The sequence below is a fragment of the Saccoglossus kowalevskii genome, chromosome 13, assembly GCF_978046115.1.
Source record: "Saccoglossus kowalevskii chromosome 13, keSacKowa6.1, whole genome shotgun sequence".
Classification (NCBI taxonomy): Eukaryota; Metazoa; Hemichordata; class Enteropneusta; family Harrimaniidae; genus Saccoglossus; species Saccoglossus kowalevskii.
The window spans coordinates 11,787,393-11,813,694 of record NC_140653.1 but is presented as its reverse complement, the minus strand read 5'-3'; the positions used below and the strand labels follow the sequence as shown (position 1 = coordinate 11,813,694).

The window sequence follows — 26,302 nt, the reverse complement described above, 5'->3', positions numbered from 1 at the left end:
AACCTGGCATGTATACTTTTATTTATTATCAAATTTATCAATAATAGAGTCTATTAGAGTATTGCCATTGATTATTGCCGTGGTTGCTATGATAAATCTATAACCTGAAATATAAAAAAAAACATGCATGTCAATCACTACGTGTCACTCTCATGATTTCGGTAAACAGACATTTCATAGAATGTTAATTTAAATCTATTTTGAATACAATGGTTTCAGAGAAGGTTATTTTGAATACAATGGTTTCAGAGAAAGAGTTATTTCGAAAACAATTGTTCCAGAGAAGACATTATTCCGAAAACAATAATTTCACAGAAGAAGTTATTTATTATTGTTGACAAAGATTTCCTAAAAGTAGGAAGTGGGTAGGATTGATGGCATTGTAACAAAATAAGACAAATCTGATTAAGGTCCACCCATGGTACCAGAAACCAATCGAGGGTAGGAAATATGACCCCCATGGCAATATGTATTATGTGAATATGGTAGGATCACACCACTGTTAATGTTAACTACAATGAAAAAACAAACCAGATGTATGTCTAATAATTATAGTACACTACCTTTTCTATTACCAAGTAATCTCAGTGCAGCTATCTCAGCAAATGTACATCCACCCAGGAAATATACCAACACTACTTTGTTCGATAATGAATCTGATGTGCCTTTACCTGCACAGAGAAAATATATTCAACATTAAAATTAGTTCCTTATTTGGAAAAAATAATTACATTATATATGGAAGAATTAGTTCCTCATTTGGAAGAAATAATTACATTATATGGAAGAAATAGCTCCTTATTTGGTAGAAATAATTACATTATATGGAAGAAATAGCTCTTTATTTGGAAGAAATAATTACATTACATGTATTTGGAAGAAATAATCCCCTGAAGTATATGAAGACAGACATAGTAGCACTGAGCACAGGAAATTATTTCTAGCACCAAACTTAATGTTCTTATATCCTATGAATTCTTATTAATGTAATGAATATCTCGACAACAATCAATATGGTGTAAAACCTGATGTGTAACTGACATGAATAAACTTATTAATTATTGTATTAATACTTGAACTTACTTTTTGCAGACTTGGCTTTCATATGAGAAAAAGTAAGACCTGGAAACAGTTTGGTGATATCCTCCAAACCAGACCAGCCTCCTCTAATCAACAACTACAATGAATAACACAGTGACAATCAGAAGAGAAACTAAACAAATGAAACATAACAAAACCTAATATGTGCAGGTGTCAATGTTTTAAAAATAGTGTTATTGTGCAATGGTGCACATTGTACATCACAAAAATGAATATACAAGGCTGGGCCACACGGTAAGATTAAAATAAAATCTTACAGTGTAAAATAGGATTTCAAATTAAAATTATTAGAAATCATAGTTGAATACGTATGACAAGTTGAATACCATCAGAATAACAGCCACCATTCAAGCCAAGTTCAAGAAACAGAAAAAGAAATTGACATGCTTATATATATATTATATCATGTCCTATCTTTGCCAGAGAAATGTAGACAGACAGAGGGACAGACGAATTTCAGATTGTGTCACAACATACCTCGTCAACCAATCTACATGAGATTGGAGTATATGCACCGCTGAAGACGTACCCCATGTCTTCCGGGTTTTTCACATCATAGTCATCAATCTTTGGAACCTGTAAAGGAAACAAAAACAAGATACTGCAATGACAGTCGCAAAGCATGTTTTATGAGTTTCATTCACATCTATTTTGGGTACTTCATTCACTCACATTTTTTAAAAATTATAGATTAAAGGACGGTAATCATCGCGGCACACATGCGTGAGATATATGGGTCTTATATAAACAAAGATGGTGACTTTGAATGTTGCGCAGATCAACAAGTACAAACAGAGATGTTACCAAGCTCTAATTTGGTATTTTTTAGGTGATTGGAAGGTATCGAAGGACTCACTGGCGGTAATTAGTGCAAGTTGTGCCCAGGTCAAACCTCATACTTGTGATTTCCATTAGATGAGCGCATTGGACCATCGTCCTTCAAGCGTTTAAACTTGTGCATTATGATCCTCGGTATGCAAATTTAAGTCAATTCAGCAATTAATGTTGCTAAAATTTCATTATGAAAGAAAAATGCCAATCATGTAAATCACAAAAACGGATATCACTTATAGAATGTTTAGTTACTACTTGCAATTTGCTCATAATTAAAATAAAGGAGAAACAAAAGTAACTGTCACATGGCATAAACAGAAATATGATAATTTAGATATAATAAAGTCCTTGTTTAAATCTTGTATATTTATAAGGTGTATTAAGTATAATATAAAATTTGAGGTTGACAATTGAGGGTGCCCTTGATGAAATAGTGCGTAAAGGGGGAGTTTAATTTGCACCAACTGAGCAATGCACCTGACTTTGACCAGTGAATTCATAGTGTCCAGACTAATTTAGGAATTTGCACTTTGGAAAAAGTCATTTATTATTTGATTATTATTATATGAAAGCCAAAATTGTTATGTTGCAAAGAGAAGCGATGTGCATTCCTTCAATCAACAATAAATTTCTTACCAATGCTAACTTTTTGCTGACTGCTTTGAAAAAGCTTTTCTTCTGCAGGGAAGTGACTTTATCCACAATGATGTTACTTTCTCCAGTTTGTTGCTGTTCAACAAATATGCCTAACTTTTTTAACTTTGAAAAACTGATCGTGTGTTCGTAACCATGGCTCTGAAGAAACAACGTCTTGAAAAACTTGTGATCTTTTGGTGGTAGACCTAGACACAATCAAACACAGATGTTTTAGTTATTAAAACATAATAGAGCATACTGACTGCAAACATAGTCATCAATGAATATTTGAGGGACGATTTCATTTGAATCAGAATCTGATTGAATCAGAATATATCTGATTGGCGATGGGTGGCGGGAGGCATCCAGGCATTTTCAGTTTTTGTTGTTTTTCTCAACTTCAGCTGTTTTTCACCAACCCCTCGCCTGGCATTCTACAACAAATCACACATAACGCATAGTACAGTGGTGCACATCAAAACAATATAGAACTTTCTGTGACATCTACGAGAAGAGTCATTACAATGAAAACCTGGAAGTCCACTTGTATTTATTAGTTTTTACAAAATGTACACATAACTTTAATTTTCACCAGGCGAGGGCATACTTCATATCCAACTTCTAGTTTGAGGGCAGACTTTCATCAGACACCATTTATAAGGTTTAATAATGAAGGTCTCATGCCACTAATTAACCAATGGCTGCTCGTAGCCCTCAATTTAAATGCCCAGCAAGAACCAATGAAATTTTTTAAATATTATTTTTCTCAGGTGCTCCCTGTTTGAGGGCGTAATCACCTGGGTCAGAGGTGAGACCAACATGTGGTCTTTTGTTTACTACTTAGCGGCTGTGTACCTGTGGGTTTATTCTGTGTGTTAATGGATGTTCTAATCTTGGTGTTTTTCCAGTGATTTCTCTTGGTGCAATCCAAATACAGTAGGTGTGTCTTGTTTACCTGAGATTTGCAAGAGTTTGAGCTGGCCAACATGTTAGTTTTTTTCATATGGTTGATTACTGGCATGTTGATTTCCCATTTTTGAGCCATATTTTCAACTTTCTTCGTCATTTTCATATAGCAATCTCGTCATATGTTAACATTGTCGTCTATGGAAATTCAATTAGTGGTATGAGCCCTTAAGTGACACTTGCTGAACAGTAACAAATAAAGCTTCCATTCAGATTTACAGATTAACCTTTTGTGCACCAAAGTAAACATTTGACACCAATCAGAAATAATTTTATCTATCAAATTATCAAATTTTTCTATAATTTTTCTAAAAGTTTGATTAAGACTCATAGCAAATAGGAATTTGAGTCTATTTGGTCCAAAATTATCAAAAAACGAATACATAAAAACAGGCAACATGTAGCACAAACATTTTGCTGGGAAAAAGTGTTAATAAGGAACCAATACTTACCGCCTTGTGTGAGTGACATTAGACACAGCAGTTTCAGAGGAATGTTAATCAAAAACTGATAAAATAATACAAGAATATATTAGTAATTAAATATGAAGCAAGGATATAATAATTTACATGACAAACAATTAATTACAGCAGGTAAACGTACATTAACATACATGGCATAATATGTAACAATAAAACATCAAAGGCGGATATAAATAAGGGTAAGTAGCTAGGGTGATGTGGAGATAATTTTGTTGACATTACACTTTTTATGAGACACATTACATAGTTTCAAAGGCGGATGAATAAGTTTAAGCAACATTGGAGACATGCGGTGAAGACCTCATTGAAATAACGCACTAAAATCACATACTTCAAGACAAATTACATGATGAAAGATGTTAAGAATATACAGCTTTAGTATGGAATTACTGACATCTCTAACTAATCCATAATGCCATTTTATTTAAATGCAAAAACTATTAATCTGATGTATTTCTTTTAATTCGGTGCTTGTGTATCAGTTAGTGAATGGGTCAGGGGTCAAACACTTGGGTCACAGGTCATGAGTTGTTTGTTTCATGTACAATACCATATTATTGCTATATTATTTATTGCTGGACAAAACATTCAGGCAGGTATACTGCCTTGTCTAGCTCAAAATACAGTGAGCCCACTTAATAATAAGGTGGCGACGCACCATTATTTAATTTTTTTTTAATTTTGCAGTGTTTTTCTTTGATTTTCACAACATTACGACAGACACCCCCTGCCCCTAACACCACTACTAAAAAATAACTACCAGACTTTGCCCGAAGAAGAACTGAATATTTTATTTTACTACTAACTACAACCATAAAATTTATTTTAAGCGTAGCATAGATGTTAATGTACATGTCCACCAATCACTACATAAATATCTTACATTGACGTCTTGCAATTTGATCAGTATGCTATTCCACAAAAATCACCTTTTAATGTACTTTGTGCAGTTACTGGGGTTCATCGTGGGTTACTATAATTCAGCATACCTGAATGCTGCCAAGGAAGGGCTGTATTTGTAGCTGTATTCAACCAAAGACTCTTCTCTATAGTCTTTGATTCAACTGGTATTAATGTGTGGTTAGTACATTGTATGTATAAGCTCTGGTTTTCATTCGCTGGAGCCTAAGTCAACATTGACAGTTATTCTAGTCTTTGTATTGTACAAATACAAATTGTGCCCACTGTTCTAAGTGTGATGCTTATTTTTGATAGTAGACGGTTTTAGTTATCAGCATCCTTTGTTTGTATTTACTAGGAGAGAACCCTTTCTGTCCACAAAGTCCACGGAAGCTTTGTTGAAAACAGTCTCCATTTTCTACCAAGCTGACTGTCTTTAGAATCAGTACAAGTTTTTTCTCACTATTTTTCAAACAACATCCTGGATTTGAAGCAAAGATTTCCAGATCGACTATGTGATGCATGGTCAGTCTACTGAATGAGCTAAGTAGGTGATTTGTGATTCAAAGCAATATTAGGCCAGACTTTTATTATCCCTTGTTTTGCGAACCCGCCGAATGAACAGGAGCTGAAAATGAAATAAGAATAAAATTTTATTTCAGCATAATTTCTCACGCCCGCCGACTTGTAAGTGCAAACAATTGCTAAAAAAAACTTATTTTTATCTTCATATTTTTTTTCGTCCGCCGCATAACAAACCCAAGTTGCATTTTCGTGGGAGAATCATGATCAAAGTACCGAAGTCTCGCACAGATGAGAAACAAGGTTATACATGGAATAAAATTTTATTTCATTTCTTCTTTCCGATCAATGATCTCAATTCTTTGAGAATCACACAAATCTAATAGAAAAAAAGAATTAATTTAATTTTTGTTTTCGCCATCCTCAAAAAAAATTGTCTTATAAAAACTAGAGAAACAAGAAATAAAAAAAGTCTGGCCTTACGTATCAGGTATGATATCTACAGGTTATTGGCCTGGTATACAAGAAGAGTTACACAACACAATATATGTATTAATAGGGCTGCAGAAAGCCCTCAAACATTTTTGCAGCTTCAGACTTTTACCCCAGTCCCTCTATAGAGAGAAGAATTAAAAATGGAAAGTAAATTGAGCTCTACTGTCACATGACAAAGGTGTTAGTGATCCCATGCTATAACTACAAATACAGAAATACTGTGGAGTATTTTTGCTTGGAATTCATTTTCGCTAATTTCACTGAAAGAATGATTCAGTGAAAATAAAATCCAGTGAATATACTTTTTTTCCTATATTTTCAAAAATCAGTGAAAATAAATTCCATACAAAACACGCAAAAAGTCTATTCAGCGAAAATTAATTCCAGCTAAAATAAAGTATTTTACAGTACACAATTATGTTAACGAAACCGATGTCACTAAACTTAAAGTACTGTATATTACCTAATATAAGCACAACAAATACATGTTCCTACACTGTAACTTGAATGGTGATGGTTGTCACACTGCGTCCTGTTCAGTATGGGACTCGTAGAGATATACACAATGCGTGTAAAATACATTGTTTGTTTACATGAAATTCAATATGTGCTGTGCAACGACCACCACCCTTTAAATCCACTCATCTACCATATGGAAATCAGAAACTGCCTTCTACATGTGAATAGCAATACAGCTACTTCAACTTTTTATTTTTAGTTTCTATGGAGATGATGGTCAACTTTAACTTTTGTTTGTAAATAATATTCAGCGTATACAACTGCTGAGTGATGTGGTACGAGTTACATGTGACTTTTACAGCACACGGAATTTTTGTTTTTCAGTTTATACGCAATCTGAATGTGTGCTGCGCAGAGAGTGTGACATGTTGAACATCAACTTTAAGATTTTACTCAAAATTAAAGGTTTGTTCAATATTTGTATAAGTGAGTGCACTTCTAATAAAAGAAATATGGTATAGTGGTATACATACATAGTGGGTTATTGTGAGTACAAACTTACTGAGTTAGTTCTTAGTGTTAAGTCACATGACTAGTGAAAGAAAAAGCGAGATTACATGTATGAATGAAGTAAATATGACAAAGATATGATTATGATATGAAATTGATAATATCACCACACCCACCACCATTGCAGACTAACAGAATATTGTTAATTTTGAACTGAAAAAAAATATCAAATCGCTTTTAAGTATGACTGAATGCAAAATAAATCGTATAACCTTCTCAATAAATGCTGCATGAGTATCTCTTCACATTATTTGAATGGAAAATTTTAAGAGTCTTAAGACTGACATTCCACATGTAGAAAATTATACCCCAAATTATACAGTGAATAGAAATTCTTACCTGTCTACATATCAATTCTTCAATGTAACCATGGCAATCCTTTAAATCAACCCCTTCCAATAAATCTGTGAAAAAATAGCATTTACTGTATTAATTACTACCGCTAAGTTAGGTGGTCATATTTAGTCAATATGTTCATAAAGAAGGTTATCATCCATGACATGTAGACATCTATTTTGCTGTCAGCACTTTAAATAAGGAGTGATGTGCGCCCTCTATCAATGCAAACATTCTGTCATCATTATGGACAAGCATTACATCGATAGCAGACGGCACACTTCTTGCAGATTTTGTTTCTTCTATTTTCAGAACATCCACATTGACAGGTGTTTGCCTCAGCAGATGAATTTTTGATTTAATAATGCCTGCGTATTGCATCTAGGATTATTTTAAAATCTTACTGTCAGGAATATAAACGTACTTGAACTTGACGAACACATTTTACTATGTGGTGCGGACATTTTTTAACTATAAAATGTTCCAGGAACTGTTGACCTAGAGCATATGTGTCTGTGCAGTGTTCAAATTTCTTGCGGTTATTTTCAATGTTGATTTCCCAGACGTACTAAACACGAAATGATCAGCAGTATACCCTCTAACAGGACTGATTTGGTACGGATTTTGAGTTGAAATGGTCATCCCAAAAATTAAGTTACATGTAGGGCTTTGTGAATGCTGGGAAGAGGTATTCAAGAAAATATAAAGATTGTGTGCAGCTGTAGTGAGCTTCTGATTTTCTTTGTTTTTACATTTATTTTGTTATAAAATGTGAATTTAATTTTACCAAATTAAAAATTTCAAATTATACTGAAATGTTTTCCAAGATTACCATACCAATGTACAATTTTCTGTTGCGTGATTGGTGCACCAGGTAATAAGCACAACTACATGTGTTTGCATCACGATATACCTCTGTGCGTTGTTTTGGCTTAAAGATTGCACTAGTGGACAGGTTTCAAGGATTTCTGCATGTAATGAGCTGTTATTAAGCAACCCTTTTTTTGCAAATGCTTGGTGGCCTAGGGAAGGACATGCCATGATGTGTATATAAGTGTCAGTCGAGTCACGCAAGAAGTACACATTTACTTAGATTTTTAAATCCTGTATTCATCTTGTCATATGTTTTGTATTATTCTCTTGCTTTATTTCATATGTAGCAGATTTTATAAGTTTACATACATTGACCCCATGGTTTTTTGTAATTTTATGGATTTGAGCAAAATTGGAGAAATTGTGAGTTTTATCTGACAAAGTTATCATGACTCACTGTGTTCTGCTTTCATATGTCTTTCAAAATCCATGGCTATTTTTTTCTTCATAATCACTTCACATGCTCCAATATCTAGACAAATACAACAGAAACATTAGATTAGGAATGGACATGGCTAACACATTTTGAAGCATGAATTGCTAAATTATTTCTTGTGACTGGCAGGCTTTTCTACCCACCACTAAATCTAAAAGATGAATTATGTATGTATTTTGACCAATTTTTAATTCAAAATGGACGTCAGAGTACTTTTTATCGCTATGGGGAAATCACAAAGTCATTGTTTCCATGGGAACATTTGTGGGTACCTCCACTTTTTGTTTGTACTTAGTCGTTTATTTCACATTGCGAAATATATCAAGGATTCAGCATTTTTTCTGTTACCAGCATCTATTTTCGTCATGTGAAGTTGTCGCAGTGTAAATAAACACAATTAATAAGTGCACAATACGCATTTTTGCAAGATAACCGACTACCCAGTAGCCTAAGCATCATGGATTTGGCTGTGATTGGGTTTTCAACATCTTTGGGTGAATCATGAATGCAAATACACTATATAAAGAAATTATTATTTGATGCATTTTTCATAAAAAAATTAGTCGATACGCACACAAGACTCTAAAGTTCCTGTGTAGTCATAGTTGGTCGAGTATAAGCCCCCATTTTAAAAAAAAAAAAAAAAATTTCTTCAGAGCAATAATTTATGCTAAGTTCAAGTATGAGGCATTATTGTGTTCACTGTTAACTAAAATAGTCAATAAAAAGAATTGCTGGTTGTTGTCGTGGTTACTCCCATCCTTAGATGCATTTTCATGTTCCAGAAAAGAATGTATTACCAAATATAGAGTACAACCTATATTTAGCTTTGGAATAAATTATTTACTGACTTCAAGTTATCATTTGTCTTCATTGATGATTTTCACATATCTGATTGCCTATTTGCATACCATCAGATTTTAAAATTTTTCCTTGACCTCGCTAATCAAAAATCATGATTCACACAGTATGGAATTTGGTGATTAGCACATGACACCGGATGGACCCGAAAGACTGTGTGTTACAATATGGAGAAGACATGACATATTATGTCTACCGGCCACCCTGGAGAATGCCGAGATTATTGGTATGAAAATACATTCAGCTTGAATAGGAAAGCATGTGGGGCCATTCCTCTGTGGGCTTATTATCAGATAGATTACTTTTGTAAAATTCTGCAAATTTGGAGTGGGGCTCCTACTCAAGCAGAAGTTTATACTATAGTAGATCCCTCTCTTTATTGAAATTTTTTTATAACATCAACCACAGAACTTGCATACTACCTAAGCTATTTGTGTTTAGCGTACACGAAAGCAGACGTACAGGAAAGCAGAATTCAAACAAAAATGCATGAATGAAATTAAAAGAACTGTTAACTATTTTTTGTTATCAATATGAATATACAAGTTGAAATAAAATGGTAGGATTCAAGAAAAAAACACAGCAAAGTCTTGACAAATTTCAGACTGGGATTATTTGACTTACACAAATTATAGTCAAATTCAATAAATATTTCATGCAATACAAATGGTTCATTTTCAGTAACTTACGAATAGCTAGAGACTTGTGTTGTTGTTTCAACCCTCGTAAATCATTGGCTACAAAACTTTTCATAGCGCCAACTGAATCCAAAGTGTGTCTTTTCTATTAGAGGAACCAGAAAGCAAGAAACATACAAGTTAACACAAACAGTATCCAAATCTTGTTTTCACAATTAAATGTATGCCTACTTACTCATGTCCATCACTAGTTTAACTAGTTTATACCGTACTCTATCATAACTATAAATAAAAGTTCAGTTTCTCCGATTATTTAGTTCATCCCTAGTCAAAATATAGTTTACTAAATTAAAACTGATAAATCCTAGTGAAAAAATAAAAATTAAGTTCCTTCCCTACAAAAGTGCTTATAGTTATATGTGACCGAAAATTTATAAGGGGGTATGCCACTTGTTTGTACTGAAGATTACACTTGAATTTACACAAATTGCCAGATGATACCAAACATTCATTTTTAGAGACACTCATATGGAATTGAGAAAGTTTGTAAAAAATCAGAAAAATCATGTTTTTTTTCTCAGAATTGCTTATTCATAAAATTTATATTACCGGTACATGCTTTTTTGACTTTTTGAATACAAGATACCTAATTAAATCTCTCCAAGCGGCCATTGTATACCTTTCATTGATGCAGTACACAAGAAATTCATGTAGAGGGAGCTCTTAATTGCATATCACTATCTCATAAACCTTTGATTGGACTTTTATACACTAAGCATAGCTCTTTGTATCAACAAATCTATCTCGGTAGTTGTAGTTTTAATTGCGCACAGTAAATGTGAGAAAGACAATACTCACATTAAATCCAACTTGTAGAGCCTTGGCCTTTGAACTCAGAAATTCAAACACATTAGAGAAATGCCTGTTTCTGATTTGTTCAAAAATCTGAAATAAAATAATTATGATAATGGTTACTATTCATATAGTTATATGTATGTAATATTAATTGAATTAATTGACATTGTAGGACAAGTCAATTTTTAGACTTTTTGCAGTTCAAAGAAAATAGGTTGTTTGTCAATGTTCAGATATTTTAAAGTTATTTTAGAGGATATCATCAATGCTGGAATTGCCGTTATTCATCACCATGACAGAGAATAAGCATTCTGCCATTTTCTTGATAATATGGATGCAGTGTGTGTTTTACCAACACTACACTCGCCTGACTTGAATCCTTGTGAGTATTTATATTTACATAAAAACTTGTCTGAACAGACTGTGAAAAAGACAACAACTGTGTGAAAATGTGGATCGAGTAGCATTCAATGTCTTTCAAGATATGCGTAGAGTAATATAAATATGACACTTACATTATCCTCACAGTTGAGTAGCAATCGAGTGCTTTTATCGGAACCAGTAACGTCCTTGTCAAATTCACAAAAACCTGAAATACAAATTGCATAATATGGTCTACAAATTGGTGAAATAAATCATGTGAGTGTTTGGAATAACTTCTACTACCATTATCCATTCCTGAGTTCAAAGTCACATATTAGGACAATACTTTTACTGGTACATGTACATGTATAGCAAAATGATTTTTCCTTTGAAGTGATAACAGTTACAATCCAAGCAGTTAAGCCATCAAACTAATACCTGTGCATATGTATGACATGATGTATATATAAATTATATAAAAATGATGTTGTATAAACATGATCAGTCAATCGTGTCAGATATTGCCCTGGAAAAGCTTTCATATATATGGCTACAATTTGTCCATTCCAGATCCGATCTTAAAAACAAATTGACGTGCATAAGGTCCCATAATGTCCAATATATGTGCCAAGTTTGAACGAAATCCATTCATAAACGACTGAGATCCGGTTCCTGAAAGCCAGAAATGCTGGATTTGGGTGATTTTTTAGAACAAAAATGGCCACCATTTTCGCCCTTTTTAAATTTGCTCGTCAAACCAATACATCTGTATATCTATGACATGATGTATATTAATGAATACATAAAATTCAAACATAATCAGTCAAAACATGTCAGAGATATGGCACTGGAACTGCGAATTGGCTATTGGCTATTTTGAATCCAATCAGAAAAACAAAATGACATGATGCATCAAGGTCCCATAATGTCCAATCTATGTTCCAAGTTTGAACAAAATCCATCAGTAAACAGCCGAGGTCCAATTCTGGAATGTCAGAAATGCTTGATTTTTGATGATTTTTCAGCACATAAATGGCCACCATTCGACCATCTTGAACCAGAATGTGAAACAAATGATGTGCATATGAATATGTATAATATAAATACACAGAGGCACACGCACAGAGGTCAATCCATATGTCCCCGGTTTTAGGATTGTGTCCAAACAGGTACTAAAAAAGGAAAAAATTTAATTGAAACAGGTTGCTTTAATACAAATAATGGATTCTTTCAAGGCCCGCATTAAGAGGATTTATCATATACCTCATATTGCCCTGCCTCATAATGCTATAGGAATCCCGATGCGCGAGCTGTGCAATAATTTTTCCATATCACGCCCAGGCCCCGTTTACCATATTTGGTAAATGCGTCTATTTCCTGGAATTACTACTCTGTTTACAAACAACGCGCGTAATTTGAGTCTGCGCTTCAATAATGGCTGACGATATTATTCTGTTGAAGGAAAATATACTGAAAACACCAGTTGGACTCATTATTACCCTGACGAAAGCCGGCATTCCACCACAACCAATCATAAATATAACTGGTCACAAAAACGTGTCAAGTTTACAGCACTACGATACTTACATTCAGCTGGCATCGGTATCGCGGGATACACCCAGCGACACCGATGACAGCTGACTGTCTGACGATACTGTCTCTCAACGGAAGATCGTCGGCGCATTTCAGATATTTTTAGTTACGCCAGAATCTGGAACTGTAAACCAAACTGCTTTTTGTTTCAATTGTTTCTCTTTCACCGACTACAGTTTTTAACAACTGTGAAATCAACATGTCTTGACCTGTGGCTACAACATCAGCTCCAAGAAAACGCACGCTGTCGGACGGTCAGTAAATGACCAACTTAGCTGAACTGTAGTGTCCATTCTTAAGAAAGAAAGTTTATAATGAGTTCGTATTTATTACCGTTAAATATTGTTATAAATTTATGTTCATTTGATGTTTCATTAAAACGTAATTTGTGGATATATTTGGTGACATTAGTTTGTCTATAGACCCCTGTCACTGACGTCATGCGGTACCGGTCTATTGTGTGAGAGATGTTGACGCCTTTGCGTCATTTAGAATCCTCCGTATAAATCCGTACCAGTAAAAAGGCCCATATCGAAACCCGGATGAAATCGAATAGGTTTCTTTTGGGCAAGATGAGCGAAAAATAACATAACTAAAGACTTTTTTTTCATATAAGGTATATGATAAAACCCTCGATCGTACGGCTTATGCACCCTCGCAAGCTCGGGCGCTTCCGCCGTACGACCTCGGGCCACCAAGCCGTATCCAGTCCACAAAGAATAAAGGTGCCTCAAAAGATAAATGTGTTGATTACATTGGTGAAAGTTTTGCACAAATAAGTGGTGTCATTTCTTGAATGATAAATTAGCAATTACCAGTAGATGAAAAAAATTGCCCCATACTTTTATTTAAATCAGTTTTAATAATTTACATTCCCAAGAAAGCATAACTTCAGAATCAGACTTGATCAGCCAAATTCAAAATACATGGAGTTCCTCAAATTTCACAGATGTTGGCAATTTTCACTGTATGTTTGTTGTTAATAATATTTCAGCTTCTCAAACAAACTTTCTGAAAATGGAAAGACTTTAAAAACAAACAATGCCCTTAGGAAAAACAAAATAGTAAAAAACTTCTGGTAAATTTTTCCAAAATCAAATCACAAGTTTTTTTTTTTTTTATGGCACTCTGAAATTGTTATTGAATTAGTGCTCTTATTTTTATTTTTCAAAAAAAATTAATTTCTTTTTCATTTTTTCCTGCCAAAAAAAATTAAGAAAATGCTGTGATGCATTTGTTTTACCAGGTAATCAAAAACATGAATAAAAAATTGGTAAGATAATAAGAACTGAGGAAAAATACTAAAAAAAGGAAAAATACTAAAACCACTTTTAATTCATAAACAACAAATTTTTCTTCACTAGTCATAGAAAATTGCAACATTTCATAGCAGTATACTTGTCACAACACTGCTTAAGTTTGCTCAAAACAGTTTTCCAAAAGTGGATAGGTTCAAAATGGACACGCAAGAGTTTTCACAGCATAGGGCAAATTACTGAAAGTATAAACTTTTTATTCTTTAAAACTATAAACAATTCAAATTTTTTTTTTAATTGAATGAGTCATGTTTTACTTTTCCTACATATAGTCCCATATATTAACTCTGAAACCTGAATAATAATATCATGTTTATCTGTAAATTTACTTGTATGCAATAAGCAATGAAAAACCTACAAATGGGCTTAGATTCAATTGATATTGATGTGTTCAGGATGAGTGTGCTGTGAATGTGTACATACAATGGGATGTACCGGTATATTGTTCTTACTATAAACCAATTTTGGGTAACCCTGGTTATTTTGTACAGTTTGCTTCATGGAAATGGTGTTGAGCAGCAGTGACCATGAAGGAGAACCTGATGTACATACATTAATTATTATTAATATAATAACACCAATGTAGTGGCTTAGTGTCTGACTGACACTGTGTGAATGACCAGCAAATATACAGTATACATACTGACTCAACCACAAGCTGTGCAACCAGGATATTCAGTTTTCAAAACAGATGGTCACCAGAATGCTCATTTGTATTGGGTAATAGGTGCTTTTCTGTTCACTGCGAGATCATGCATAATACTTGAAATGTGCAGACCAAACATCTGCGCAAAAATTGAATGATTTGATTTTTGTTTGTAGCTCAATGTTGATATGCCGATTTTTCAGATGAATATGGCATAATTTACATGTACTTTTCAAAATGCAACTAATGCATTTTACTGTGTAACAGGATGCGAGTTGCACCAGTGTGATGCCCTGCAGTTATTAATTAATTATTATGGATTTTAAACTGAAATTTTGGGTGAAATTTGTTAATAAAAATATTAATTATCAGAACCTATATGCAAAGTATTTTTTACAATGTGATCGATTAATACATATATGACACTAGTAGGAATTTGATGTGTATTCACTTTGGCAAGTGTGTCTCAATTTTGTGCGCGAGTCTTAGATTTAATATTTCCATCATTGATAGAAAATTGAAGAATAAAGGCAAATCCCCTGAATGTCAAAACTGTCCTATATATATATAAGCAAGGTTTAGCTCACATAAATGTGTCCATAAAATGTAAATTAATTATATGATAAAGTCATAAACACCTGAATAAGTTTTAGGGGTGGATCAGAGAAAAACCTAGGAGGGGTGGCAGAAAAATTGTGCAAACTATTTTTTCCTTCACTTAGTTTTGTGGCAATTTTTTTCCCATGATGACTTTTCCATAATTTTTTTACAATGATGTAGAATATTTTTTCTTTAAGATTTAGACACACAGAATTTTTTTTCTGTTATTGATTCCTGTAGGATATATTTTTTTACTTGTGCAATTTTCGGTTTACAGTTAGGCCATCTAATTTTCAACCTCTTATATTACAGGGCGTTCTATTAATTTGCATATGTCACGGCCAGTTCATAGGCTGTGACTAAACAACAAAATTATTTTTGAAACCATCGATGTATTTACGGTTACAGTGAGACACATTGGCAACTTTTGAACTAATTTGTGAGATAGTTTTATCAGCTGCCTCCATGCATATCCGCAGTAAATAAGGAAGGTTTTGTGGAGACATGAATCCTGCGTGTTACCACTATAAAATTGGAAGAATTGGAAATGCAAAATCTTCAAAAAAGATTTAAAACAAAAATGCATATTGGTGAAAGCGACACAGTGCGACAACTGTGGAACTTTAAATATGAGCAAAATTTGTATTGACTGACTTACCACTTTTGATACCAAATATTTCATCTAGTAATCCTTCATACGTGACAGTTGAACACAATGGTGTGACATAGTCTATATCTCTATCTAGTAATATTAAATGTCCGATCTCATTATTTAGTGCCGATTTAAGCTCTCCCTGTCTTTCTTGGATCAACTTCATCATATCCTCAACCATCTATGAATCAAAAAAAAATAGAAATTGAAAATATTGTTATGCGCTGTATGACAGAAATCGAACAATGATGTCATAATATTACTGTATTGTAACAAGTATATTTGATTGATTGGTAGTGCATGTGCTTATGTAATTGTCAGAAGTATGTCTATGACCAAATTACATCGATATCATATTAGACAATTATGACATCATTCATTATGGTTCAGTGGAAGTGATATCATCAGTTTTCGTGGTTCAGTGAGTGATGTCTTCATTCTTTGTGTTTCAATGCAAGTGATGTCATCTTTCTTTCAGTGCAAGGGATGTTATCATTCTTTTAGTGCAAGTGATGTCATCTTTTATTGTGGTTCAGTGAGTGATGTCATCTTTCTTTGCATTTCAGTGTAAGTGATGTCATCTTTCTTTGCGTCTCAGTGTAAGTGATGTCATCTTTCTTTGCATTTCAGTGTAAGTAATGTCATCATCATTCATTGTGTTTCAGTTAGTGATGCCAAACTGGAGATGCAGAAGTAAACATCAATGCTAGAGTATTATAAATTCAAGCTGACTGTGACTAACCTTGGCACATCTTCCCTGTCCATGCACATTAGGTATGGTTCCAAATAATGACTGTATGGTGACTAGTGATGTAGCCACTGTATGCAACCATGTTTGATCACCATGCTGAAAATAATTACATTATAAAATCACGATGGAAATACAAGTATATGACCTGTATGGCTATGTATGTATACGTGAGTAAATGATTGTTTGATTTGGAGTTTAATACAAGTGATACTAAATTAAATCAATAATCATAATTACTAGTATTTTCTCATGAGTGGATTCCAATATGTAACAGGCAATGCCTGATGAGACAACACAGCTGATTAGATTATTGATTTAGAAATAACCAAATAACATAGAAGCTTGAGAATTTTGAACTTTGAAATATATATTTAAACCAAGCACAGTTCAAAATGGCATCACCTAGCGGCATTGAACAGAAGTATCTAAAACAAGCTAAAATTTGGTCTGTTAAATGCAAATTTCAGAAGATAATTTGTCATGAATGAACATTTTCATGTTGAATAGTACGTAAGTCAAAAATGGCAACTCTTTGGCTGTACTATACATTAGTACATGTGAAGTAATCACTTAGAGATACACTAATTATAATTAAACAATCTTGATATTAGAATACTGTAAAATACTTTATTTTCGCTGACAGGATGATTCCGTGTAAATAAAATCCTGCGAATATACTTTTTTTCCTATACATGTATTTCACATTAAACTCATCGAAAATCAGTGAAAATAAATTCCATACAAAACGCCCAAAAAGCCTTTTCAGCGAAAATTAATTCCAGCGAAAATAAAGTATTCCACAGTACATCACTATTAATCAGATGTATAGGATAAATAATCTGCTTACAAGAAGTGCCATTCAGCACCATATAAGGATTGACAAGACATATTATATGTATTGAGGTGGAAGCCTGCTCATAATTTTTGTGAAAATTAGTCATAAATCGCATGACATGAACTAAATGTTCATTGGTTTATTTTGTAAAATCGTGAAGTTATTGTCCCATGGCACTATGAAATAACATTGTGTGTGTGTCACAGTGACATACATGTATTTTGAGAAACTTGTCCTAATATTTTCAAGAATCTTTACTTTAGAACAATTCCAAAGAACACAATGGTAAAGAAAAAAAGCTTTTTTTGACACATTATCATTTACAATATATGATTTTTTTTTCAGCCTATGTCACCAGTCTACAAATTGAGATATGGCATAATAAATATGCTCAAAATAGTGAAAATGATTTTCTAACCAAACTTACCATAAAATAAGCAGGAAAAAATTCAGGAAGTTCTAAAGACAGTATATCTCTATCTAGTGGGATTAGATCTAAATGGAACTCTTCAAATGTAACATCTAAAAAAAAAAAACAAGTCAATTTACAATTCAGACATCTATCAAATAACATTGGAAAGTGTTATTTGAAGATTTTTAAAAAATATTTTTATGTCAGGCAACAGCTGCCGACATTGAATGTCACTGTTGTCTCTCCTGACTTTTTAAGAACAAATTGCAAGTATTGATGGTGGATGTGGTGCATTTCACCAAAGAAAACATCCCTTTTTGGTGCACAACCCCATAAATTTCAGATGCAGACATTAGGAGTCGGCCATTTTTCTGTGAAGTATTCTGAATCAACAATATTAATTTTCTTATTCTTTCAGGTCACATGAATGCATTCTGACCAATCAACATGATCGATCAACAATGGAAGACAAAAATGAGATTCATTATATTACTTACCTCCATAAACACCTTCCTGTTCAAGAATCATTTCACAAACATACAACTACCAAAAGAAAAATAACAGCTACTATTACACAACATGGATTATGAAAATATGTAACAAATAATATGAGATTAATAGGAGAATTCTGCACAAAGTCAGTACACAAATGTATCAATTAACCCAGTGTGAAGGTCGATGCGATCCTGTACTGACAGGTGTCAGTTGAGTTGCCCACTCAACTGGTATGGACACAAAGACAAAAAGATCTATTTGTCATCCCACTTTTGCAGTATCCTCGTTAAAAGCTTATCATTACACATCTTTTCTTTTTCTGCTTGTAGTAATTATTTATTGAGAGATAACAGCCAGAAATAGCGACCAAAAAAAGTCTTGCGAAGTGCAAGCAATTGCGTACAATGACAGGATTCCACACCGTCATGCACTATCATGCTTCTTCAATACAGCTTTTTACTGAAAAACAAATTGTTTTTAGATCTAGGTGTTTAATATAATACAATCTAAACAAAATAACTTACTTTGACCACAGACAGACTTCTGTGATAAAAGAGCATGGGCTACTAATAGAGCAAATACAGTATGAAATTTAGACATCGTTTTTTTGAGTTGAATTGAGAGATAAGTCTGGTGATGAAATTTGTGTTCAATGCAGGGTATGGCTGGCTTGATCACCCTTAGAGGAAGTGATACATGACTAGAATAACTTACCTTTCTCGGAACTAATATAATTTTGTATTTTCTACTTCTAGACTCGTGTTTATCAGAGTTGATATGATCTGTAAAAACAAAATCAACACATTTCAATCTCACACTGAATACATATTTCCGTCAACGTCATATTGTTTCTAACACCAAAACAGCCAGCTGTCTGCTGAGTTGCTGACTCATTTGCAATGTGCGTCTCGAGATTGTTCATTTCAAATTAAAACTAGTTGGTTCAAACCATTTGTACAAGGATGTGCTGTATGGTTAAATGCGCCCATTCATGAATGTTATGACATGCACCAAACCAACCAGCGGCTGAATCGGACATTTCAGACTGTGGCAGTACATATATTTTGTTTGGATAAAATTGTCATTTACTTTACAGCAATTTACATGATAGAATGAAATAAATCAAAGATCAATTGCATCGTGAGACTTCTTTTTATATTCAACATGCCCAACTACTAATTTGACATGTTAAGGTTGGTTTAACGTGACTTGTACTAATCATGTTACGATCTCCAGACACGCATAGCAAACCAGTCAGCAACCTAGCTGGCAATATTGCTGTTTTGGTGTTTGGAACAATATGACGGTGACAGTAACTGACTGAGTTACTCACCTCATTGCAATACAATGCATAAATGTATAGCTACTGCCAAGTTTGTTTGACATGGTGGTATAACCGATACAACACTGCATATAGGATTTTAAAATGAAAACTCCAGACAATTCTTTTAACGAATTTATGTTGAATATTTTTAATGGCTTCACATCATATAAGATTTTATGTGAATGAGTATGATGTCATCATTGAGAGGTGAATTTCAAGTGAGTGCCCCCCCCCTAAAACTCAATACGAGAAAGGATACAGTCATACTGTAGAATACTTTATTTTCGCTTGGAATTTATTTTCGCTATTTTCACTAAAGGGATAATTCCGTGAAAATAAAATCCAGCGAATATACTTTTTTTTCTTATATTTCACCTTAAACTCATCAAAAATAAGTGAAAATAAATTCCAAGCAAAACGCCCAAAAAGTCTTTTCAGCGAAAATTAATTTCAGCGAAAATAAAGTATTCCACTGTACATAAACACAGGATGACATGTGTGTGTGTATATATATTTACAATATTCATAGAAAGTACACAATTTTTATAGTACAAACTGTCTAAATTCTATTGAATGTATGGGAGACTTGCATACAAGTGTGATGTGGTCAAAACATGGGTAAGTATCACAGTGTAGGGTTCCATCAAGTGGTCGGCTAAAGTTAATCGGTTGTAGTGTTCTGTAAACTTACCAGCTATCAATTTCATAGTTGTCATTCTCGGTCTAACTAAGTAAATACGTCTGAAAAATAAAATACATTCACTAGATGTTATAAATATGTATCGTTTTATCAATCAATAGTTCTGAGTTTTAAAAATGAATTGTTATATTATACATCTGTCACCATAATGCCATAAGTTACAGCATACTGTAATTTTGCGGTATTTTACAGGGTATTTTCATCCTACCATATTAGGAAATGTGAATTCCAAATATGGAATGATTACACGCGTAAGTGTCCTCTAATAATAAAAACAAACATGGCTGTCACCAGAGTTTGACTGGACTCCACACAAAAAAGTTCACTGATTCTGTTCTAAACATTTAGAATTTTGGCATTTCCATGGTGTATCCTTGGAAGGAAAAGATGTATAATGCACTCAGACAGTACGTTGTGCATCAACCTCTGCTGCACATTGATCGATAGTCCAGCTGTACTGTCTATGTGCATACTTTGAGGTATTCTCATAATAACCTTATATTATATCTAAAGCAGCATAATGTATAATGTTGGTGACTATCAGCTTTTTCTGTATCATTGATATGACTGACATGTTTGTAAAGGAGTCACTGACATGTTTGTAAAAGAGTCACTGACATGTTTGCAAAGGTGTCACTGACATGTTTGTAAAGGAGTCACTGACATGGGTGTAAAAGAGTCACTGACATGTTTGTAAAGAAGTCACTGACATGTTTGTAAAGGAATCACTGACATGTTTGTAAAGAAGTCACTAACATGTTTGTAATGGTGTCACTGACATGTTTGTAAAGGTTTCACTGACATGTTTGTAAAGGAGTCACTAACATGTTTGTAAAAGAGTCACTGACATGTTTGTAAAGGAGTCACTGACATGTTTGTAAATGTGTCACTGACATGTTTGTAAAGGAGTCACTGACATGTTTGTAAAAGAGTCACTGACATGTTCGTATAGGTGTCACTGACATGTTTGTAAAGGAGTCACTGACATGTTTGTAAAGGTGTCACTGACATGTTTGTAAAGGAGTCACTGACATGTTTGTAAAGGAGTCACTGACATGTTTGTAAAGGAGTCACTGACATGTTTGTAATGGTGTCACTGACATGTTTGTAAAAGAGTCACTGACATGTTTGTATAGGTGTCACTGACATGTTTAAATAGGAGTCACTGGCATGTTTGTAAAGGAGTCACTGACATGTTCGTATAGGTGTCACTGACATGTTTGTAAAGGAGTCACTGACATGTTTGTAAAGGTGTCACTGACATGTTTGTAAAGGAGTCACTGACATGTTTGTAAAAGAGTCACTGACATGTTTGTAAAGGAGTCACTGACATGTTTGTATAGGTGTCACTGACATGTTTGAATAGGAGTCACTGACATGTTTGTAAAAGAGTCACTGACATGTTTGTAAAGGAGTCACTGACATGTTTGTATAGGTGTCACTGACATGTTTGAATAGGAGTCACTGACATGTTTGTAAAGGAGTCACTGACATGTTTGTAAAAGAGTCACTGACATGTTTGTAAAGGAGTCACTGACATGTTTGTAAATGTGTCACTGACATGTTTGTAAAGGAGTCACTGACATGTTTGTAAAAGAGTCACTGACATGTTTGTAAAGGAGTCACTGACATGTTTGTATAGGAGTCACTGACATCTTTGTATAGGAGGAGTCACTGACATGTTTGTAAATGTGTCACTGACATGTTCGTATAGGTGTCACTGACATGTTTGTAAAGGTGTCAAAGTTATCTTCATTAACAACATGTCTACCAGTTAGAAATTGTTGGAAATGGTCGCCATGGAATCTGTGACATATACTTACTGATCACAGCCAACTTGAAGTCTATTTGCCTCCAACTTGAATATCTTGTCCACTCCATGTTGCTGAAGGAAAGAGTAAATAGATAATTAATAATTGACTAACTGGTACATACATGTACAGTCCTGATTGACCAGCTCAGTTAAAACAGAACAAATAAATTCCAAGTGAAAAAAAAGCATTTTACAATATTATCTTCATAAGTCATTATTTTACTGTTACAATGAAGGCGAACAAAAATAGAAGCTGGTCCTACATATAAAAGTTATGGATGAAAATGATAATACAGTTTTGCAATGAAATCAACATGTTGCACTAGAATTAAATGTTTGCTCAATATTATTAACAGTATTGATGTAATTGATTGTTGAAATTATCACAGAGTACACAACATTGATTTTGAAAAAAAAAAAAAACAGTGTGAAGATGTTGTATTAGTTGACAGAAGTAATTGTTACAGTAGTATTTTATCCAATCGTTTACTCACAAACTGCATTTTCATTTTGTGTAAACATTGTATGTATCACATGAGACTGACATAAAACACAAAATATATTTCCAACATTTTAATATGCATTCAAGTATTTAGATCTATATTACTCATGAATCCTAGATATACGTCTGGATTGTAAAAATGTTTGAATTCAAATTTTACGTTGCAATGACCAAAAAGGCTAGCGTGATCTCTGTCAGTCAATTCAACCAGGTGTTCAAATAATAGTTTAGAATGGTCTTACCTTCAATAAAGAGGCTCCTGCAATTCTGTCTAATGGCCTCATTAACTCTGGATCTATCACCAAATCTTTTCTACCTGATAACTGTGAAATAAGAACTGACCATTTAACTTATTCATTCATATAAAACAAAACTGCATTCTGTGTCAATTTACATAGGTACAGTAAAACTACTGTAAAATGTTCTAAGTCTGATAAAACATTTCATTTTTACACTTTTTTACACATAAAGTTTCTCTAAATTTTGTCATGAACTCATCCTACTTTAAAATAGAGGAAAGTTACACTTATTTTTTACTTTTGAGTAGTGTTCTGCAGTATTTTATGCAGAATTATCAAATAGTTTTATCCAATGTTCCACCACACAAAAATTACATTTCCCAGTCTTAGCAACATGTCCCAGGTAAAGTAATATGTAGGGAATAATGGGTGAAGCAGTGGATGTTATGCAGACGAAAATGACCATGATTTCTTTACATGAACAAATCATAATGGATTTGTAGATTACCCTAACAAATTAAATATACTGTAAAATACCTTAATTTAGCTGGAATTAATTTTTTCCTGAAAAATGACTGACTTGAATGTAAAATAAGGTAAAAATAAGAAAAAAAGGTATATTCGTTGGACTTTATTTTCACTGAATCATTCTTTCAGCGAAAATAATTTCCATGCACAATTTTTTTTTTCCAACACTGAAAAGTACCTTGTACAAAGATTGCATCCTTGCAGCCTCTGATATTATAATTACTGTAAAATCTGTATTAGAAACCGTGGCTCCTGTTAAAATGATACAATGCAACAGTGGGGATACGGCTTTTATTAGAGCCTCTACACATATGAGAAATGATAAATTTCTTGCTACTCAATTATTCAAAAAAAAAATGGTTGCGACTTCTATTAGGGATGCAGCTTATAATACAGATTTTAAGGTACAATTATTGCCTGCAATGACATGATGTAAAGCTGTATTTTCATTCACTTTTCTCATGAAAATACAGCCACGGAATACACTGCAATACTCATGAAAATAACTTCCATTCCTCACAAATGCAAGCTGAGGCCATGTGATTCTGTCATATACTGTTATGATAAAATGTAAGCATTTTTACCACATGAAGAAAGATAGAACTTTTACATAATCGAGTAGCAATGAACATACAATGTACTGTGGCAGGGCAGGTCACATACCACAAGTCGTTTATATGGTTACACAGTTTACAGCAATTCCAGGCACTGATTTGACGCCGAAGTAGTGCTAGATGTTGATAACTTACTACAATAGGTTACACACTTTGTTTTCACATTTACAGAAGTTGTTACAAATAATGCAGACAGCATGTCTGCAATTTGAAGCGCGCTGGAGGGAAGTTCCGCCCATAAAAGTGGCGGTACATTAGTTTTGAATTTTTTCCTCCAATAAACGATCAAGGCTCTCAACTTACTTTCCTACTTCAATTTGCATCCACAGCCCTTCAACAAGGGACTGTGTTGTGTAACATATTATTTCAGTGAGAGGGACGCATAAAGTTGCGGCACTGTGAAGAACGTTGGTTATTTTAAAGAACCAGCTGACCGACTGATCATTGCAGAATTGTTGATCAAAGTGCATTAATTCCTACTATGGAAATATTCGTATCACGCCAATCCATATAACTGAAAGCTGCCTGCAATAAATGTCCTATGAAGACTTCGCCCAGTATATCAATAATGAAATCTGTTACAGCAATTCCAGGCACTGATTTGACGCTGAAGTAGTGCTAGATATAGATAACATTCTACAATAGGTTACACACTTTGTTTTAACATTTACATAAGTTTTAACTAGAAATATAACAGACAAATATTGCCCAGAATGTTTTCTATTTTTGCTACAAAATCCAATGCCCCAGACTTTGTGGTGCGTCTGTCCTCAGTCACTTTTGCTTAAAGCGATTATTTGGTGGCACATCAACCTTTTGGTTCTCATCGTTGAGAACTATAATAATCGAATAACACCCATTCTACTTATGTATTCAATTTCATTATTGATATACTGGGCGAAGTCTTCATAGGACATTTATTGCAGACAGCTTTCAGTTTTATGGATCGGCGTGATACGAATATTTCCATAGTTGGAATTAATGCACTTTTATTATTAGTAATAAGAGCACAATAAGTTTTTCAATCGTTAATGCTTCTATGGATGTTTTTGATTGAGTGTTGCTGTCGATGACAGCCAGAGTGTCTTTTCCATCTAATATAGTTTTATTACAGCAGAAAATAATCAAATCTGTGTAGAGCAACCACCTATACCTTTATATAACAGTTGGATTACTGTGTTATGAATTGCCAACTCATATATTTGGCACAATATTTGTCCAGAAAATAATAACATACTGTTACAAGAAAAAAAAAAATTCATTGCAGTCAAATAAGTTTGATACGAGAAAATTAAAAATTGTTCTATAAACGTAATGTTTTATTATTACAATGGTCTCTAAACAAAGTCGAATCTGTGAAAATATTTCCAAAAGGGAGATCACACAAGACAGGTGTTCTTTATGTCATTATACAAAGATTTCTCATACATTATGCCTTGGCACTGCCGAAAACCGTCACTATATGCAGACGGTTTTGAGGTGGACACGAAGGAAATGAATGTATGATTGTATTACATGTACATTCAAAACTGTCTTAGTGTCCACCTCAAAGACCACCTGCATATAGCTGCCGTTTGTATATGATACAGTATATCTGTTTATTGCAAATTAGATTATATGTATAAAACACTATGTTACATGATTTGTATGTTACATTATAATGAATGCCCAGTCACCCCCACCCCACCCTCTCCCCTGTCAGCCGACGATAGTGCTCGAGATGTAAACAATTGCATTATACTGCCGGTTAACTGTAATCCTCAATGATTTTGACTTCCCAGCTTGCCTCTGTCAGCACGTATTCGGTAATAATAATAATGAAAACACACTCACGACTTCCAGCAGATGAACTAACTGGTCTCTTGCAATCTGCCTAAGCATCTGTACATCGGGATAATTTGGCAAATTTAGAATCGATGGGTCCAACCCACCCGGAACTGTTCTGGACGCAGCCA

At 33.7% G+C, this 26,302-nt stretch overlaps 1 protein-coding gene across 2 annotated transcripts; it reads right to left on the bottom strand.

Moving 5' to 3' along the window:
* LOC100371979 (vacuolar protein sorting-associated protein 33B-like) lies at window positions 1-26,299 on the bottom strand. 2 transcript variants are annotated; one of them, XM_085506927.1, is made up of 21 exons: window positions 26,181-26,299; window positions 23,209-23,289; window positions 22,475-22,536; window positions 20,643-20,692; window positions 19,342-19,409; window positions 18,630-18,675; window positions 18,148-18,242; window positions 16,877-16,981; window positions 16,141-16,315; window positions 11,480-11,553; window positions 10,968-11,054; window positions 10,161-10,254; window positions 8,572-8,646; window positions 7,305-7,369; window positions 6,958-6,987; window positions 3,990-4,044; window positions 2,572-2,777; window positions 1,579-1,677; window positions 1,084-1,177; window positions 564-671; window positions 1-104 (listed from the first exon to the last, which is right to left on the bottom strand). In XM_085506927.1, the coding sequence occupies exons 1-21, from the start codon at window positions 26,226-26,228 to the stop codon at window positions 19-21; spliced, it is 1,803 nt and encodes a 600-aa protein (XP_085363053.1). In that variant the 5' UTR covers window positions 26,229-26,299; the 3' UTR covers window positions 1-18. The 2 variants fall into 2 exon arrangements, with proteins under 2 accessions (XP_085363053.1, XP_085363054.1); XM_085506928.1 differs by lacking the exon at window positions 6,958-6,987.
* Between the last annotated feature and the right edge of the window lie 3 nt (window positions 26,300-26,302).

What these genes read in the sequence shown, in the direction of transcription:
- LOC100371979 (XM_085506927.1), bottom strand. Translation starts at nt 26,228, where the DNA reads ATGCTTAGGCAGATTGCAAGAGACCAGTTAGTTCATCTGCTGGAAGTC. An exon ending in TACTCAACTGTGAGGATAAT is followed by an intron (nt 11,055 to 11,479) that starts GTAAGTGTCATA and finishes ATTTTATTTCAG; the next exon opens with ATTTTTGAACAAATCAGAAA. An exon ending in CTCTACAAGTTGGATTTAAT is followed by an intron (nt 10,255 to 10,967) that starts GTGAGTATTGTC and finishes TTCCTCTAATAG; the next exon opens with AAAAGACACACTTTGGATTC.